Source organism: Apodemus sylvaticus, chromosome 1 (assembly GCF_947179515.1).
Source record: "Apodemus sylvaticus chromosome 1, mApoSyl1.1, whole genome shotgun sequence".
NCBI lineage: Eukaryota > Metazoa > Chordata > Mammalia > Rodentia > Muridae > Apodemus > Apodemus sylvaticus.
This window is the reverse complement of record NC_067472.1, coordinates 83,804,711-83,819,492: the sequence shown is the minus strand read 5'-3', so window position 1 is coordinate 83,819,492 and position 14,782 is coordinate 83,804,711. Positions and strand designations below refer to the sequence as shown.

Genomic DNA, 14,782 nt, shown 5'->3' with positions numbered 1-14,782 from the left:
TGGAGCCCACACAAGGGGTGGATTCTTTATCCTCTCTCAACCTCATTTCCTCAGATAAAGCGAAAACCTTTAGAACCGCACCCCCAAGGACCACCGTTAAGCTAGGGCAAGGAACAATTAAGTCTGGCCAGAGTAAACCCGCACCGAGGCATAAGGGCTGGTTTTGCCCTTAAAGGTAGCAGCCACTTAAGCTCTTCGACCCAATGAGCTGCAAAAAAAAAGCTGCGTAGCCCGCACGGGTCTCGGTTAGTAAACCCAGGTACTCTCGGTCTGCGACCAGACTAACAATGGCTGAAACGCTTTCTGCACAGTGCTTGGCACAAGAAATCGCTAAGCATTCGCGCTCCTGCTGTTGAGTGGTGCCGCTGGGCCACTGAGCCGTGGGGTGGTCTGAGGTCCCCAGAATCCCCTGGGTGCGCCTAGAGGGCCCCCTCCCGCCGCGGAGGACAACCAGGGCGGCGGGAAGCTGGATCACGTGTGGCGCGATGCTACTCACTGAGCCACAGCTCCAGCGCCGCCGCTGGCCCCGGGGCGCCCTCCGCCGACTCGGTCCCTGCCGTGGATCCGGCCCCCGCTGCCAGTGCCATCGCTGCCATCTGCCCAGCCCAGCGCTTCGGCCGCAGTCAATCCTGCCCAAGAACTGCAGCCACCGCCGCCGCCTAGCCTTCTCTCCAGCTGCCGACGCGGCAGACACAGAGAGGCACGTGATGGGGCGGGCCTACTGGGCACGCCCATTTCTGGGCCCCGCCCCACCCCCATGCACCTCCTCCGGGCCGCCTCCAACTGACGAGGTCTTTTTTGTGCAAGACCACTTGAAAGGTCAAAAGCCAAGCTAGTAAGGTATTGACCCCCTCTTCCTCAGAAGCAGGGTTCCCAGTTAAGATACTGGACGTCTGGCTAAATCTGAATTTCAGATAAAGAATCATTCTTTCAGCATTTTTAGTTATTAGGATCTTCCCAGAGTATCTTCCATTGTGGTTTCTTCCACACTTTTTTCTTTATGACACACTACACCATAATTCATAAAACACTTATTTTATGAAAAGATACTTTTTTCAAAAAATAGGTCGTGTTTCTCATACCCTAAAATGTGAACACATTAAATATATACAAACATACCTTTTTCTAACTGTTTTGAGTTAAAGTCTCATGTAACCAGCAGGCTTTCATCACTGCATAGCTGAGGAGGGCCCAGAACTCTTGGTCATCCTGTCCCTGTGGTACAAACTTGATTACAAGCATGTGCTACCAGTACAACTTTGTTATGGTTTTAGGTTTGTTTGGGTTTTTTTTTTTTTTTTTTTTTTTGTATTTGTTTTGTTTTGTTTTGGTTTTGGTTTTCTGAGACAGGGTTTCTATTTATAACCCTGGCTGTCCTGGAACTCACTCTGTAGACCAGGCTGGCCTCGAACTCAGAAATCCACCTGCCTCTGCCTCCCAAGCACTGGGATTACAGGCTTTGTGGCACCACTGCCCGACTTGTTTTTGCTTTTGAGAAAGGGTCTCTCACACTCATTAGTCCAAGATGGTCTTAAACAATATAAGCTAAGATATCCTAAAAACCTGTAGTAAAATTCTTTTGCCTCAGCCTCCCAAAAGCTGGAACTATAGGTATGAGCTACCATGCCAGCCTAACATGAAATATTTTATTTTATTTAACTCTCGAACTTAAATGAAGGAATCAAGAAGATGTTGTATTAATATGTCCACAAGAAAAGCCAAAGGGAAAATCTATGTAAAAATAAAGGACTGTTGAAACAAACAGGCAAATGGGCATAAAACTGGCTCCAGCCAGCGGCAAAAGAGGTCTGTGTAGTGGACAGGATTAATATGCATGTCTAGAGACCAGCATAATTTTGCCATTGCTGTCAATGATCTACTACTAACAGCTCTGCTAAGACTGAAGGAGGCCTCAGCCTGGAAGGCAGTCAAGACAATACACAAGGTCCCTCTGAAGCACCAAGTCTTCCCCACTGTCTCTGTCATCCCCCACCCTCCATGCCACACCCCCAATACACACACACACACACACACACACACACACACACAGAAGGATTTTAATTTGCATAGATCTGGGTCACCAGCCCATCAAATGGTGCTTGGTACACCGATGCCAATAAGTATCTGTTGAATGGACACCTAACTAATGGGAAGAGTAAGAGGTAACTCAAGGACTTTAGGCATATCAGAATCCCAAATGTACATTTAAGTTTTTATTTATTTTTATTTGTCTGGGTGTTTTTCCTGCATATATATCTATGTACCACATGTAAGCCTGGAACCTGAAGAGGCCAGAGAGTGTGTAAGATTCCCTGCAATTGGAATTGTGGACAGTTGTGAGCTACTATGTGGGTGCTAGGAATTGAGCCTGGGTCTTCCAGTAGAACAATACATACTCTTGACCACTAATTGCTCTCTACAACCCTATCTTTAATTTTTAAACATTATGCATATGTGTGTGCATATGTGTGGTATGCATGTGTTGGTACAGGCACACACATGTCACAGTGTGCTTGTGGAGTGCAGAGAAGAGTTCTGTGGAATTGGTTTTCTCCTCCCACCCTCACGTGCATTCTCAAGATAGAAGTCATATCAGTATACTTATATGGCAATCACTTTTCCAGAGGAGCTCGTGAGAGGGCGCAAATATTTATGTTTAAATGGAAATGTGCTGTCCTGGCCATGATGGTACACACTTGTAAACTGAGCACTCAGAGGCTGAAGCAAGATGGAGAGTCAGACTGCATGGTGAGACCTTGTATCAAATAAGCAACAAAGAAGCTGTTTATAGTGGTTCTTACCTATAATCACAGCACCAGGAAGGATGAGGCAGGAGGATCCTGAGTTTGAGGCTAACCTAGGCCTACATTAGTGAGACTCCCACATCAAGAAAAACAAGAACATTTGGTGTGCTGTAGCTCAGTTTCTAACTATCCACATACCTGACACGCTAGTATCCTTAACCATCTTTAACACTAGCATTGTGAAACTACACAGGTGCACATGTGACAAGAGACTGCTCTCTGCGTGCAGGTTCTATGCTAATCCAGTTATTTTTCTTAGACAACTCAAGCTGCTGCAATAAAACACCACACACTGGTGTCTTTAACAATGGACATTCATTTCTCTCCGTTGACTGGAAGCTTGATACCAAGATGTGAAGAGGCTGAGCCTCTGCGTCAGAGTGTCTGGAGAAGGCCCCCTTCTTGCTGCAGACATTCTGGATTCTTCCTGTGGTATGTCCTCATCTGTGGAGAAGAGACAGAAAGCAGCCCTGTAGTCTTGTTTGCTCAGGTTTGAGATAGGGTCTTAACTCACACACACACACACACACACAATCTTCTTTTCTTTTTTGGATTTGGTTTCTTTTTGTTTTTTTTGTTTTTTTGTTTTTCCGAGACAGGGTTTCTCTGTATAGCCCTGGATGTCCTGGAACTCACTCTGTAGACCAGACTGACCTCGAACTCAGAAAAATCCGCCTGCCTCTGCCTCCCAGAGTGCTGAGATTACAGGTGTGCGCCACCACCGCCTGCCTGGCTCACACACAATCTTCTATCCCTCCCCAGTGAGCCACTACAGCCATAGCAGAACCCTCTGGTTATAAAGACATCAATCTTACCTTGCCCCTCAGAACCTCATGCAAACCTGGTCACCTTACCAGGTCTCTGCCTCTAAGATCACAATGGGGGTTAGGGCTTCAGCACAGGCAAGGGATGGGGGGTCTATTTCATTACATTACCCAGGTAGCCCGGGAAATTTTATTCTTTAATAAAATTGTGTTGTTAAAATATCCAGCTATGTTACCTGACTTGGGTCTTTTGGGAATCTTTTAACATCTCTGCAAACTGTTGATAATTGAAAACAATGGGGAATTATTCTTATCCACAGACTTACAAGTGAATACTGCCCAGGAAACTCACAAGTCCCTTCCTGTGGAAAAACCAGTTCTACGGCCATTTGCATATTTATTTCAATATTTTTAGTCTAGAGACTGTTCTTAGGGTTCTCCTTTGAAGTAGTTTTAAAATCTCATCAGTTTCTTTGTCATCTTTTTTTTTTAAGACAGGATTCCTGTAGCCTAGGCTAGACTCAAACTTGATCTGTAATGGAGGATGGGATTCTAAGGGTACACTACCATGCCTGGTTTATATAGTGCCAGGGATTGAACCCAGGGCTTTGTGCATGGTGGTCAAGCACGGTGCCAGCTGAGTCCCAGTCCCATTCATTACATTTTTCCCTTTATTATTCTTAACAGTTCATCTCTTAAAAATTCTAGGAATGGGTACATACCCTTGATTCCAGCACCTGGAGGCAGAGGCAGGAGGATCTCTTGTGAGTTCAAGACCAGTCTGGTCTACATGCGTTCCAGAATAACCAGGGCTACTAGAGAGGCCTGTCTCAAAAGAGAAAAAGACAGAGAGGGGGGGGGAGAGAGAGAGAGAGAGAGAAAGAGAGAGAGAGAGAGAGAGAGTCAGGAAGTGGTGGAACACAACTTTATTCCCAGCACTCAGAAGGTGGTGGATCTCTGAGTTCAAGGCCAGCCTGGTCTACAGAGAGAGCGTTCAGGATAGCCAAGGCTAAACAGAGAAACCTTGTCTCAAAAAATAAAAAATAAAAAATAAATTAAAAAAAAAAACAAAAGAAAGGGAAGGTCTAGGGCTGAGAATTTAGCTCAGTAGTGGAGTGTTTGCCTAGCATGCATAAGAACCTTGCTTTCAAGCTCCAGCACACAACACAGGGGCAGTGGTGGTAAGGATCTCAGGAAAGAGCGCTTTAATGTCCAAGGCTAGCACAATTTGAGCAGCAAAATAAAAGGCAGGCTTAGTGTTCTAGCACTTAAGAGGCAGAGACAGGCAGATCTCTAAATTCAAGGCCAGTGGTCTCCATAGAGAGCTCCAGGCCAGTCAAGGATACCAAGAGAGTCCTTGTCTCAAACAGGAAAAAAAAAAGTTGCATTGGATTATAACCTTTAGAATAATATAAATATGCACAAGATGATATTGATCTGAATGGTTGAATGTATGGAGGGAGGTGACTTATTTTTCCTGAAGAGACTTCCATGTAATTCCTGTGATTTCTGCAGCTACACCCCTCAAGAAGGCAAATAGCAGCTGTCTTCTGAAGAGTACTGCTTCTGTGTGCTACTACCCTTCTCTACCCCTATTCCTCCCTCCCAACCCCCAACACCAGATAGGAGAGAAAAAAGGCTAGAGGGGGAAGGGGATATCTTTATCATTAGACTACTTCCTGCTGATTAGTGATGTCGAGTTCCTTGGGGCAAGTTTGATCTTTGCTGGCAGGATATCTAATTTCTTCTTCTTGTCTCTTTTTGGTGGACTATTCAACAAACCTCAATGAACCTCAACAAACCGTAACAAACCACAGGCAACCGGCAGCTCCCCTATCAGGGCTCTAGCATTTATATATCCTCTGAAAAGTCCCCAGAATTCCAAACATCACACACTGGCAAAAACGATCTGCAGCTGGTAAACCACCATGCCCCTGATGGAGCACAAGGCAAATCACAGTCAGCTGCTGTGGACAATCAGTAGCAGTACCATATCTCACACCTGGTATTAAAATGAAATTCCATTCTTTAAAAAAAAAAAAAGCAAAATTCTTTGGGGCAGGAGAGATGGCTCAGAGGTTAGGAGCTCTGACTGCTCTTCCAGAGGCCCTGAGTTCAATTCCCAGGAACCACATGGTGGCTCACAACCATCTGTGATGGGATCCAACACCCTCTTCTGGTGTTTCTGAAGACAGCTACATTGTACTCATATACATAAAATAATAATTCTTTTAAAAAAAGCAAAATTCTCACTACATACTAGAGCTCTATAAAAGGATAAGATAATTGTATTAGTGGTTCATCAGACTCATCAGACTCCTGCATAAAGAACAAGCACCTGGAAATACTGTACAGAAGTCAATTAAAATCATCAGCCAAGGAGTGAAATCTGAACAGAGTGTCTTGCTTCCACATATAATAAATTTTGTATGTTTATTTTAAATATTAACAATACTAGCTAAGCAAAGTATATTAAGTAAGACAACGTTTTTGGTTAGAAAAAAATTTTTTTAAAGATTTATTTGTTTTGTTTCTATGAGTACACTCTGTCTTCAGACAGCACCAGAAGAGGGAGTCAGATCCCATTACAGATGGTTGTGAGCCACCATGTGGTTGCTGGGAATTGAACTCAGGACCTCTAGAAAAGCAGTCAGTGCTCTTAACCACTGAGTCATCTCTCCAGCCCGAAAAAATTTGATAACGTAAGTTTCTTTAAAAATTTGGACTATTACCTTAAATGACTGTATCTAATATTTGAGAACATGACAATACATATTTTTGGTTAATATCAAATTGTTGTATCTATATTCTAAGAGAATTTAATTGTAACTTGTATTTCCCAGAAAGAGTTGATTTTTAATTTTCAGTTTAAAAAGTGTGCTCCTAGAGCCGGCCCTGCCTACTGTGCTGTGGTGTGGTGGACAGAGAGTCGCTCTCCCCTGATCCTCCATTCCCCATATATGGCAGACTGGGAAGCTGGCTAGGAGGGCATGAGAGCAGGAGAGCTAGCCCAGCCACTCAGAGATCAGTCCCTACACCTTAACTGGACAGCACCAGAGAGCTGATGTGGGTGCCAGGCCTGAGGGCAGGAGAGCTGGAGAGCTGACCCTGCCTCTTGCTGGCTTCATCTCAGGGCAGTGCTTGAGAGCTTGCCCCGTGGCTTGCCCTGTGGTGTGGCGTGGCGTGGGTGTGAAAGAATTGGTGGGCTGACCAGCTCAGCTATTACCCAGGCCCAAGTCCAGGGCTTTGAGTTGGCCCACTATAAACTGCTGGGTTTGTTTGTTTGTTTGTTTGTTTTTCCTCAAAACAGGGTTTCTCTGTGTAGCCCTGGATGTCCTGGAACTCACTCTGTAGACCAGGCTGGCCTCAAACTCAGAAATCCGCCTGCCTCTGCCTCCCAAGTGCTGGGATTAAAGGCATACGCCACCACCGCCCTGCCTCAAGCTGCTGGGTTTGTGAAGGGACCAGTCCTACAGATCCAAAGCTGCAGGATCCCCATGACACTAGGCAACAACAGAATAACCTAAAGGAGTCCTGATAAGAATCCAATACCGATAGAGTAGCAGGTGCCAGAGGCCTCCAAGCGGACCAATGGCTCATTATAATGAACATTTGCAAGTAAAAAAGTATGAACAAAAATGTGTAAATACCATGGGACACAGTGGGTAGTTCACACACAGTGCAGCTTCCATGAGAGGGTCTCTCTCTCTCTGTCCGTCTCTGTCTGTCTCTGTCTGTCTCTCTCTCAGGGGGATTTGCGAGGCTGGAGGGCAGGTATAATGGGACAGGGAGATGAGTGGGATTGGGGTGTACAATGTGAACATCACAACGAATCAATAAAAAGTTAAAAAAAAAATACTGCCAGAGACAGTTTCTGCCTTGTCAAGAGCAAATGATTAACTTTACAAAGTTTTCTAAAATTAACCCTGTTATCAGAAACTTTTACTCCTGCCCATGGATAAATTGCTAGGTCACTGCATACTGATAGCAGTCACCATATTTCTTAGTGCCATTCTATTTAAAAATAGATTGATTGTAAAACAAGATAACCACATTAAATGGGCTTTTGACTTTTTTTTTATTTTTGGAGACTGGGTTTCTTTGTGCAGCCCTGGCTTGTCCTGAAACTCACTCTGTAGACCAGGCTGCCCTCAAGCTCAGAGATCCTTCTGCCTGTGCCCCTGTCTCTTTCTCTGCCTGAGTGCTAGGACTAAAGTCATGTACAGTATTCCTGGCAGCTTTTGGAACTTCGAAGAAAAACGTAAGCATCGCTGTCAAGGCCTGTATACTCCCTGCAGGCCTCAAGGTAAGGGTGGACCCTGGAGCTTGCTATCTGACAAAGACGGGATTATATTCTCAAAACACCACAGTCGAGCCCAGGTTGGTGAGAATCTTCTCCATCTAAGTCATCTGATCCTTGAAAAATCTGAGGGCTTACAGATTAAGGAATATCACTTAATACAAACCTTTGTTGCCTATACAGATTAAAAAAAAAAAAGCCAACAACTGTCAAAGACAGCACTTGGGTATTCTGAGTAACTTTCCAAGGCTTGAGTTTGATGTCTGCATACCTGGCATCCTCCTTTTACGAAGGTACGTGAGTCTATACTACAAACCCTGAAATAAGCTTTGCTGAAAGGAAGAACTGAATGCCAGGGTAAAGAGCATGGCCATTGAACTAGGATTTAGGAAACTATCAGGCACCAATAATGGCCTGCCCTGTGGATGTACACCCTCACCCACACTCAATCTTATGTTATCTCTGTTCCTTTATAATCCAAAGTCCCATGGTGATCATGAGAGAACTTACAAAAAGTATCTATGGAAGGACTTCCTACATAACACCTGCCTCATATCCCTCAAACTGTTTAGTTTGTGAAAAAAAAACAAAAACAAAAAACCAAGAGCATTCTGAGCCTGGCCCTGTAGAGACAAGCCTGGGGCACTATTATGGGGTGTCATGGGTCAGGATATGGGAAGAGGAGACTTTCAGTAAAAACCAGGCAGCTGGGTGTGGTGACACTGTCTGTAATCCCAGCACGAAGGCATCTGGATCGGGGGCTTCCTAGGGTCTTACTCTTACAAAAACAAACAAAAAGGTAAAACCGAGGGAATCTAAATAAATAGATTTTGGCTAATAAAATGTACAGTACTGGTTCATTCCTTGTGACAAATATAGCACACCATGGTGTAAATAATGGGAAACAGGCTGGGTGTGGTAAAGCGCCTGCCTGGCGTGTGTGAGACCCTCCATTTTCTTTCCAACACAAACACAAATGGTAATAATGGGAAAACGAAAGGAAGCCAGGTGTGTGGCACATATTACTCCAGCAGTATGGAAGCCGAGGCAAGAAAATCATTCAAGGGCAGCCTCGGCTGCAAAGACTGACCCTGTCTCAAAATAACCATTGAACAAACTGATGGAAATACAGGCATTCTAAATTATCTTTTCATTTCTATTTTGTTTTGTTCTGTGAAGCAGGATCTTGCTAAGTAGCTAACCTGGCCTCACACTTGGAATCCTCTTCACTTGGCTTCCTGGAATTACAGCCCCACCCCCACCCCATCCCAATCTTCAGACACTGTAGCCCAGGCTGGCTCCCAACTTCATTGTGACCCTTCTGAGCTGCTGGTGTGACAGGGTTGTCCCATTACATACAGCGCAGGCCTATATTTCTTTTTAATTTTTACTATTATTACTATATGTGTGCATAAATACCTGTTGTCCAAGTTGGTTAGAAGAAGTCATCACACCCTCTAGGACTGGAGTTACAGATAGTTGTGCGGCACCATGTGGGTGCTGAGAAACAAACCTGTCCTCTGTGAGAGCAGCAAGACACAGAACTGTTGAGCCATCTCTCCAGCCCTAGCGGTTTCATTTTTAAAAGTTTAACAGCTGGGTGTGGTGGTGTACACTTTTAATCCCAGCACTCAGGAGGCAGAGGCAGAAGCAGAGGATCTCTGTGAGTTAGAGACTGGTTTACATAGCCAGCTAAGATAAAACGGGACTACACAGAGAGACCCTGTCTCAAAACAAACAAAAAAACCAGTTGATTACAATTATCAATCATTAAGGATAACAGCTGATGTGGTGATGACCTGTAATTCCAACACCTGCAAGGAAGTAGGAAAAGGGACAATTTAAGGTTCCTTGTGCTATATAGAAGCCCTGTCTCAGAAATGATAACAAATAAAAGTAACAAGCCTATGTGGGTGGCACACCCACAGTTAAGATCCTGTCTTATTTTCACTCAGCACCCTCAGGCTTAACAGAACCCAATGTTTGTTCCATAAATGTGTGAGGACAAGATTAGACCGACTCAGCCAAAGGAGGTGAGGTGTTCTCTAGACAGAAAAGATCCTTTGTTGGGAATGGGACTCTGCTAGAAGCTGACTTTCCTGGTTTAGAATGAATGGCTGGCACCCTAACAATTTGCCCAGATCTGAAGGTAAAGTTGGAAATCCCAAAGAGTATAAAATGCCCAATCTGTTCTGCTGTCTAAATTTAAAAACCTGCCAGTCATGTTCATCTTACATACCTAGTTACAAAAATAGAAACCACAAATGATTTGAAACTCCCAGGACTGCAAACCATATTCTTTTTTTTTTAAACAATTTATTATTATATATAAGTACACTGTAGCTGTCTTCAGACACCCCAGAAGAGGGCGTCAGACTTCATTATGAATGGTCGTGAGCCACACTGTGGTTGCTGGGATTTGAACTCAGGACCTCCGGAAGAGCAGTCAGTGCTCTTAACTGCTGAACCATCTTTCCAGCCTGCAAACTATATTCTAACTAAACATAATGACTAACCTTGATTACCACTCCTGACATCTGATCCAGTTAGATAATGAGTCTAGGGCTTTTCCATTTATTTTTATTTTATATGTATGGGTGTTTTGCCTGCATGTATGTCTATGTCTGTTCAGGGGCCAGAACAGGACACTTTTGGAACTAGAGTTACAAGACAGTTGTGAGCTGCCAGGTGGGGGCTGGGACTTGAACCTGAGGCCTCTGGAAGAGCAGCCAGTGCTCGTAACTACTACATCATCTCTCCAGTCCCTCTCTTTTCTCCAGCTCCTTTTCTTTCCTTCCTCACCTCCCAGGCATGTGACACCAAGCCTAGTGGGTAAGGTTGATTACTGCCAAGCCTGGACATGGTGGGATCAGCAGATGCTTTCCTGCTAGCTAGACAAGCTTCCCCAGCATTTGTGTCTGGGCCTTCACTCACATACCTTTTGATCACCTGCTCCTAGTGGGTGCTTACTGACCACCTACTGGGTGAACAGCCGCTTTCTCAGCACTGGATATACAGTGTTGGACAAGGCAGACGAGCCTCCTGCACTTGTGGACCTCACAATCTGACTCTAACAAGTGACTGCAGAACTAATTACTCACAGTTATTTCCATAAAGAATTCCAACTGTGTACTGTAGAGAACCACGTGAAAATTTACAAGAAGGCTCTCAAAGTCAGTAGCTTCCTGTTGACATTGGAGGTAGGATCAGAAGGCTAAGAATGAGGAATCAAGGTGGGGGTGGACATGAGCAAAGGCAGGAAGGAAGCAGGAATGTCCAAGGAAGGCTCATGTGTCCGCAGACCAGAGGAAACGAAGCTAGGGCATGCCAGGAATGAGGGAGTGGGGAAAGCAAACAGGCAGATCGATCAGGCCCTTAGATGACTGGGTTATGGTTTTCAGTTTCAGTGTACAGTTTATTCATATATTGTACGACTATTACCAAATGCTTCCATAGTTAATCTTTTTTTAAAGATATATTTATTGTTATATCTAAGTACACTGTCGCTGTCTTCACACACAACAGAAGAGGGGGTCAGATTTCATTACAGATAATTGTGAGCCACCATGTGGTTGCTGGGACTTGAACTCAGGACCTTCAGAAGAGTGCTCTTAACCACTGAGCCATCTCTCCAGCCTGCAAACCATATTTTAACTAAACATAATGACTAACCTAATGGTTATAGGTTAGTATAATAGTACAATAGTAGTTAGTTAGAAGTTGCTGGATGTGTCTGTGAGGGTGTTTCTTGAAGGGATTAGAACTGGAATTGGGAGACTATGAAAGTCAGATGGCTGTTCCCTATGTGGGTGGGCTCATTTAATCTGTTGAGGGACCTTAGAGAAAAATGTGGAGTTATTTTTTCTAGGTAGCTTGAGCTAGGACACTGTCTTCTGCTGTGGGTACTTGCTTCCTATTCTCAGGTCTTGTGAGCTACAAATGGGCTTGTGGGTGGGAGATGGTTTGACCTCAGCCCTCACCTTAGGTAATCATGAGTTACTACATGTCCTAGGGATTTTTTTTTTCCAAAAACAGGGTTTTTCTCTGTGTAGCCCTGGCTGTCCTGGAACTCACCCTGTAGACCAGGCTGGCCTTGAACTCAGAAATCCACCTGCCTCTGCCTCCCAAGTGCTAGGATTAAAGGTATGTGCCACCACTGCCCGGCTGTCTTAGGGTGTCTATTACTGCGACAAAATAGCATGACCAAAATGCAAGATGAGGAGGAAGAGTTTATTTAGCTTATACGTTCATATTGTTGTTCATCATCAATGGAAGTCAAGACAGAAACTCAAGCAGGGTAGAATCTGAGCTGATGGAGACCATGGCGGCGGGGGGGGGGGGGGGGGGAGAGGATGCTGCTTATTTGTTTGCACAGTCTGCTTTCTTTTAGAATCCGGGACTTCCAGACGAGGGATGGCACCACCCACAATGGGCTGGGCCCTCCCCCTTGCTTCACTGACCACTGAGAAAATGCCATACAGCTGAATCTCATGGAGGCATTTCCTCAACTGAGGATCCTTTCTCTGTGATGACTCTAGCTTGTGTCAAGTTGACACACAAAACCAGCCGGTACACTACCTTATACCAAGTTTCTTTTTAGATACATGTCCACCTGATTGTGTTTTTCTGAGAACTCCAATACAGGCTCTCCTAGGCCACGATAAGAAAACTCAGTTGTCTGGCAAGAACCCACCTTATTCATGTCCACTTAGCACCCTGGAGCCATGCTCTAATCTGTCCTCAGCAAGTAGCCAAGGATAACCTTCCCCAAGCCACACTGGTCATATGTCATTTCTCAGCTTTAAACATTTCAAGGCTCCTCACCTACCCCAGAACACCCACATCTTTGTCTTTACTAAACCAACCCGACTTGGTTCAGATGCGGACCCAGCTGAGCAGACCCTATTCCATCTGAGTCTGACTGATGTATGGGAATGTTCTCTTCTCTAGCAGTGACAGACACATGAATAGGAAGTTGAGTTGGGGGAGGATGCCTGTAGACACACATGACTTTGCTTTCAAGACAGAGCCACAGAAAACCACTCTCCCCAGCAGATGAGAAGGAAGTGGCAGCTGACTGAGCAGAGACTGCTGCAGCTCCAGGGCCAGGACAGTAGCAGTGGAATGACCCTGGGCCCTTGCTGATGCTGCTAGGCCAACAGTTCCACAACCTAGTTTACCACTGAACTTTCAGCTATGTGGGAAAAAGAAATCTTGTGTAAACATGTTAGAACCTGGATTTGTGTATCTAAAAGCTAGTACCCAGATATAATTTCCTTGATATAATGAGCTAAAAAGTTTGAAGTTATAACTCAGCTCTCCATATAGATTGAACCATCCCTCATAGCCATACTTAACTTTGGTTTCACAAAGTCATTCTCTTCCAGATATCAGGACTCAAACCATGGGCATTGGGGCAGACAGCTATCTACAACAGATCTTGCAAGGGAGAATTTTTTCCTGGATAGGAGGAAGTGATGTTGGGAGACTGTTCAGATCTAACAGTTAAGCCAGCTGATGAAAGTTTCAAACACTTTATGCATGAGATATAACTTAATTTCCTACTGTGCATTAAACAATGTTCCAAGTACTGTGTTTATAACCAAGAATAACAGACCTCCTGTCAGCCGCAATCTCAAACTTTTAAAATAGTAAATGTAAATTTCACACATGAGTAGGTACTATGAAGAAAACATCTTGTTTTTGTGCTGCTGGGGATCGAACCCAGGACTGTGCATTCTAGCCAACAGTCTGCTACCCAGACACATCCCTAGTTCTGAGACTAAAGGTAACTTAGATAAAGGCAGTATGAATGAGATTGCGAAATTAACTACTGAAACTGGCAGTCTCTAAATCCATGGAACAGAGTCCCTAAAAGAGGAAGCGTTCTTCTCTCATTACAGTGGGTGCCCTGCAGATGGTGCCATTACCTGACTGTCACAGGATGAGGGACAGAACATGACTAGACTGACAAGATGTTCTCCTGAGAGTTTGGACACAAAACGTTGGGAACAATTGCAGCTGCCTCAGGTCCCAGTGAATTTCAGGTAGATCTCCCATCACTCTAGAGGTTGGAAGTCCTGACCTTTGAGTCTGTGAGTCCAAGAGTCTCCAGCGTGTTCCCTGGTGGATTGTTTCCTCTATTCAGTCAGCTTTATTCCTTCCAATCGAAACTGTTGGCTTCTAAGAAGGCTAGCAACGCTGATGATCTGGGTAACTGAGGATTGCAACTAACATTTATTAAAACAGAAACAAATACAGCCAACAGCTAACATTTCCCCGTTTCCTCTAGCTCAGCCTGAGAGCCATTGTTCTGTCTCCTTCTCATCCATTTGTGACTTTACCACAAGGTTCATTATGTTATAGCATTTGTCAGAATCAACTCAGCCTTGTTTGTTTTGCCACTGGATCTCAAAAAGCTCAAGCTCATTATGGTCTCAAATTCATTACGGAGGCAAGATGGCTCATTGAGGGAGTTTTTTTCTGGGACAGGGAGATAAAAGTCTCACTTTGTTGTCTTGGGTGTTCTGGAACTTGGCTCAGTGAGGAAAAGTACTTGAATTAAAGGTCTGGTAACCTGAATTCAATGCCTAGAACCTCCATTGAGGGTTAAAACTGACTCCTAAAAGTTGACCCATGACCTCACATGTACACCTACAAAGACAAAAAACAAAATGACTTTATATGGAGCCAAGAATGGAGGATGACCTGGAACTGCTAATCATCCGCTGGCATTACAGGTCCAAGACACCATACCAGGTCTTCCGGCATTTCTGTCCCTTCAGGAACACTCCCATTCCCAGAGCATGAGCCTACGTTTCTATATTCTCTATCCCCTTATCCTCTTCCTCCCTCCTTTTTGGCTTTTGTAGCTCATGATGATGTTGAGCTCACCTTCTGTTTCAGTTCCACCC

General features: G+C 44.5%; 1 protein-coding gene across 1 annotated transcript in view; it reads right to left on the bottom strand.

Moving 5' to 3' along the window:
* The window catches only part of Gga2 (golgi associated, gamma adaptin ear containing, ARF binding protein 2), a 31,737-nt gene extending 31,031 nt beyond the window's left edge, over positions 1 to 706 (bottom strand). Inside the window, exon 1 of the mRNA XM_052199932.1 lies at positions 497 to 706. Within this exon, the coding sequence (XP_052055892.1) occupies positions 497 to 596 (100 nt within the window). The 5' untranslated portion in view covers positions 597 to 706. The remainder of the gene's footprint in view (positions 1 to 496) is intronic.
* Between the last annotated feature and the right edge of the window lie 14,076 nt (positions 707 to 14,782).